The sequence below is a fragment of the Cotesia glomerata genome, linkage group LG5, assembly GCF_020080835.1.
Source record: "Cotesia glomerata isolate CgM1 linkage group LG5, MPM_Cglom_v2.3, whole genome shotgun sequence".
NCBI classification, from domain to species: Eukaryota; Metazoa; Arthropoda; class Insecta; order Hymenoptera; family Braconidae; genus Cotesia; species Cotesia glomerata.
This window is the reverse complement of record NC_058162.1, coordinates 6,260,406-6,264,600: the sequence shown is the minus strand read 5'-3', so window position 1 is coordinate 6,264,600 and position 4,195 is coordinate 6,260,406. Positions and strand designations below refer to the sequence as shown.

The 4,195-nt window shown below is 26.4% G+C and overlaps 1 protein-coding gene across 1 annotated transcript; it reads right to left on the bottom strand.

The window, feature by feature from the left end:
• Positions 1–771: 771 nt before the first annotated feature.
• On the bottom strand, positions 772–2,978 carry LOC123264559. Its single transcript, XM_044727862.1, has 2 exons — positions 2,495–2,978; positions 772–1,284 (listed from the first exon to the last, which is right to left on the bottom strand). The coding sequence occupies exons 1-2, from the start codon at positions 2,757–2,759 to the stop codon at positions 1,067–1,069; spliced, it is 483 nt and encodes a 160-aa protein (XP_044583797.1). The 5' UTR covers positions 2,760–2,978; the 3' UTR covers positions 772–1,066.
• Between the last annotated feature and the right edge of the window lie 1,217 nt (positions 2,979–4,195).

Below are 4,195 nucleotides of genomic sequence, written 5' to 3'. Positions count from 1 at the left end.
GACTAGCGGATAAACTCTGGGATAAAAGTTTAAAATAACTTTTTTCGATGCACTCAGATCGATTTAAATATGCATGAATTTAAATCTATTTATCATTTATTTAATATCGGAAAATTGTGAAAGTAAATTATTATTTTTTTTTTGTAGAAAAAATTTAATTTTTAACCGGAAAATGTGACAAATGCGCAGACTGATTGATTACGGGTTTAAATAGTTTGTAATTGAGTTATTTATTTTTTAAAGGATTCCGGTTTGTTTATATTTATATAAAGCCTGAGGCGAAAGAATGTGAAAAGCTATTTAAAATGTTATTGAATAAGATACGTAAACGCTGGTCATCGTAATTTAATTGTGTCAACTCTTTTCCTTGTCGATTTCTACACTATAAATATTTTTTTTATATTTGTGAAAACAATTTTACATTTTTTAATACTTCATTTTTTTTCTAAAAGAAAAAAAAATGATACATTTCTTAATTCAATAACTTTATTAACATTTTTGCATTAAAAAAAAAGTTAGCGGGTCACTTACCTTCTATATATATAATAAGCAAAAAACGTATAATAAAAAACTTATTAATTTTTTTTTTTTTGAAAATGAGCAAGTTTATTAATATGTAAATCTTAAATAACTTTTATATTTGTTATATAACAAAATAACTATTTATAAATTTATAAATACTTTAATTGCTATTCATAAAAAATTTATAACTAATTACCATAACTTAAGTAAGATAATTAATTCTAAGTTTAATTATAATATAAATAACGCCTTAGTTTAAAATTATAATTAAAATAGTAGAAAGAAGTTAAATTAATTAGTTGGTAGCTGAATATTAAGATTAAAAAAATAATTAATGCAATATCTCGCCAACCGAGTGAAATTTCCAGGTAACACCAGTCAAGCAAGATGGTGCAAACATATATGGAAATTCAGACTAACCGTCATTATGCAACTGCATTTAATCAAGGTGCTTTCGACATGTGATTACCAGCGGGAATTAATAATTTTCACTGTGTGTACCGTCTACAGTCTACAGATTACACATAACATTGATACATCCAGTTTACATAGTCGGGGTACCGCTGGTAGTCGTCGCCGTGTCACTCTCTCTCAATTCATTTAAGCATTTTTTGAAATGCTTTGAGCAAAAAGAAAACAGCGAAGGCTGGTCGCAGTTGCGACAAGCTGCCGCCAAATAAGAGCAACATTTTGAGCTTTCACGGCAGCAGGATGCCCATAGTTCTGGCCCCGCTAATGAACAATTGTAGCAGTAGCAGTCACCTGAAAAATAAGTCAAAATGTTTATTATTTTTAATATAGGTAACTTTATTAAATTATAAAAATATAAATAATAATGAAGTTAGCCGACATTTTTTATTTTTTGATTTAGTTTAATTTATTAAATTAGTACTAAAAAAATTTTGTTTTAACTGCACTTACAATTTTTCAAAGTTTTCACAAATTAAATTTTGAAAAAAATTTTTTTTTGTAATGATTTTTTCAATAAAAAAAATTCTAAAAATTTTTAAATGTCAGCTTACTTTATTGTCATAAATATAAAGTGAGTAATGTTTAAAGTTTTAATTAAAAAATTTATTTTAATTATTATATTTTTTATATTTTTTTAGGATGATAATTAATGCAGCACATATTTAATAATTAAAAAAATTTTATAACAAATAAATTACGGCAAAAAAAAAAAAAAAAAAAAAAATGACATTTAGAAATTTAAAAAAATAAAAAATGCAATTTTTTAAAAATAATTTTTTGGAACAAATCTTTTTGTTAAATAAAATTAAAAAATTGTCAAGTGACAGCTAACTTTAATGAAAATTAATTTAGCAGATATTTGATAATTTTTAGAATTTTTATTAATAAATAAATTATGACAAAAAAAAACAGATATCTAAAAATTTTAAAAAATAAAAAATGCATTTTTTTTTAATAAGTTTTTTTAATTAATTTAATTGTTAAATAAAATTAAAAAGTGGTCAGGTGCCAGCTAACTTTAATGTTATTTTTTTAGGAGATTGTCAGTGTTCATAATTGTTGATGAAAGATCCTGGAATTTAAAAATTTTTACACCCAAAAAGGTGTAACCATATAATAATCATGAATGATTATCAAAACACGAACTAGGCGTAAAGGAATGTGACATTAACACCTTCGTAATTACATAAATAGTTTTAATGTAAATAAAATCTATAAGTATGCATTTATAAATGTACTTATTTAATGAGAGCTGAATTTATCCGACAAAAGTTATTGTAGGAGTGGCTACTGTCAAGGACGGAAAACATTGTGACGCAGAAAGTCACGACTCTCATAATTGCAGGATGTTACATTTTTGTTCCAATAAATGCCGGTCTATTGAATTTACTTCTATTGTTAAATAAATATAAATATAAATATAAATAAATAATTTATTTTTGCAGGTATGTAAGTTTTTGAGACAAAGGTTGAAAGGTTGATGGAAGAATATATGAATTACCGTCAGGACAATCGACAGATCTTCTTGCTTCGGCTCTTCTACAATCAAGACCCTCGTCACCGTTGGCACATGTCACTGATTCAATAGAATTTTCTCCGAGGATTTCACCGACACGTTTAAATGCTCCGGGCTCTGTAAAAAGTTTTACAAGTTTTTCAAGCGTACTTTCTGTTTCTTTTTTAATAACATTGTCACAAATGCAGTAGAGTAAGTTTATCCAAAGAATTAGCAAGGAAATTAGGTATGATTTTTTGTACAAAATCATTTTTAAAATCCGGTATACTTTTAAAGTGCTCGCACTACTGTCAATTCTGATACAAACTCGTATCCGATCAACTCCGCGGTTCTGATTCGACAAACTGGAGGGGAATTACTACCATCAAAACACGCAATCATTTTAACGGGCACATTTGTACGAATATTTAAACAAAATAACTTATTTGCCGCGTAATAAATGCTGCCAACATAAATTATTGTTTTATAGTGTGTCCGTAATAGAACATTTGTTAGTTTTTAACTTAATTAGTATAAATTACATTAAAATTAGCAGTCACTTGATAATTTTTAAATTTTATTTAACAAATAAATCTTTTCTGAAAAATTTATTTTAAAAAATTGCATTTATGATGTTTTAAAATTTCTATATGTTAATTTTTTTTCTCATTTTTTTTACCATAATTTATTTGTTAAAAAAATTTATTAAATATCTGCTAAATTAATTCTCATTAAGAATAAATATTATACACTAAAATTATGAAACATTAGACAATTTTTATCATTTCTTAACGCGCTTTATTAATTCGATCTATGTATATTTGTAAGAAAATTTATTAACTCCATTTTTACTGATTTTAATTTAAGAGGTCTGATTAATTTGAGAATTTTCACACATTCCATTTTATCTTTAATTTTTTTTTTAATTATTTCTAATTTTTTTCTTTATATTAATTGACATACAGTGCGCGTCATCGATTCGTACCGGTTGAAAAATTTTAAGGTAAGATAGAAAAATCAAAATTTCGACATCTATAAATAAAGAAGTCAATAAAAAGAAAATCTTTATAAGCATCATATCTATTAATTTTCATTCATGATAAAGAAAAAAAATTCGATATTAAAATAAAAAGGCCATTTTTTGAAACTCAGGCGTGAGCTTGTTTTATAATAATTATCGGCTGGGAATATGCACTGCGCAAATTCTCCAAGACGATTTTTTGAAGCTCATTCATGAGCTTATTTTATACAATAATAACTATTACCTGGGAATAATATGCCTTGCGCAAATTTCGAAAGACAATTTTTTTAAGTTTTAATGAACGCTTAAAAATTTTTACAATTTTCAGCTTGGAATTTGCATGCTACAAATGCTCGAGCGTTTATTTAAATTTACTACCTGTTTTATTCCATGCTACTATACAGTCGACGCTCTCTGTATTGGACCTCTCTGTATTTGACCGCTCTCTGTATTTGACCACATTCTTCCTCTGTATTTGACGATTTTACACAGCTCTTATGGACAAGGACGAGTCAAATACAGAGAATGGTCCTGTACGGGCGAGTCAAATACAAAGAGCGTTGACTGTAGTAAATATCTAGATTTATACCTCTGAAAACCCCATCAGAGTACCAACCTAAAGAAAACTGTTTAAAAAATACCCACTGAGTATGTGCGCCAGTATATAATTGAATCCCTTCGATACC

Coding starts and splice junctions, on each gene's coding strand:
- LOC123264559 (XM_044727862.1), bottom strand. CDS start 2,759: ATGATTTTGTACAAAAAATCATACCTAATTTCCTTGCTAATTCTTTGG. Junction 1,285..2,494: donor ATCTGTCGATTGTCCTGACG/GTAATTCATATA, acceptor CTTATTTTTCAG/GTGACTGCTACTGCTACAAT.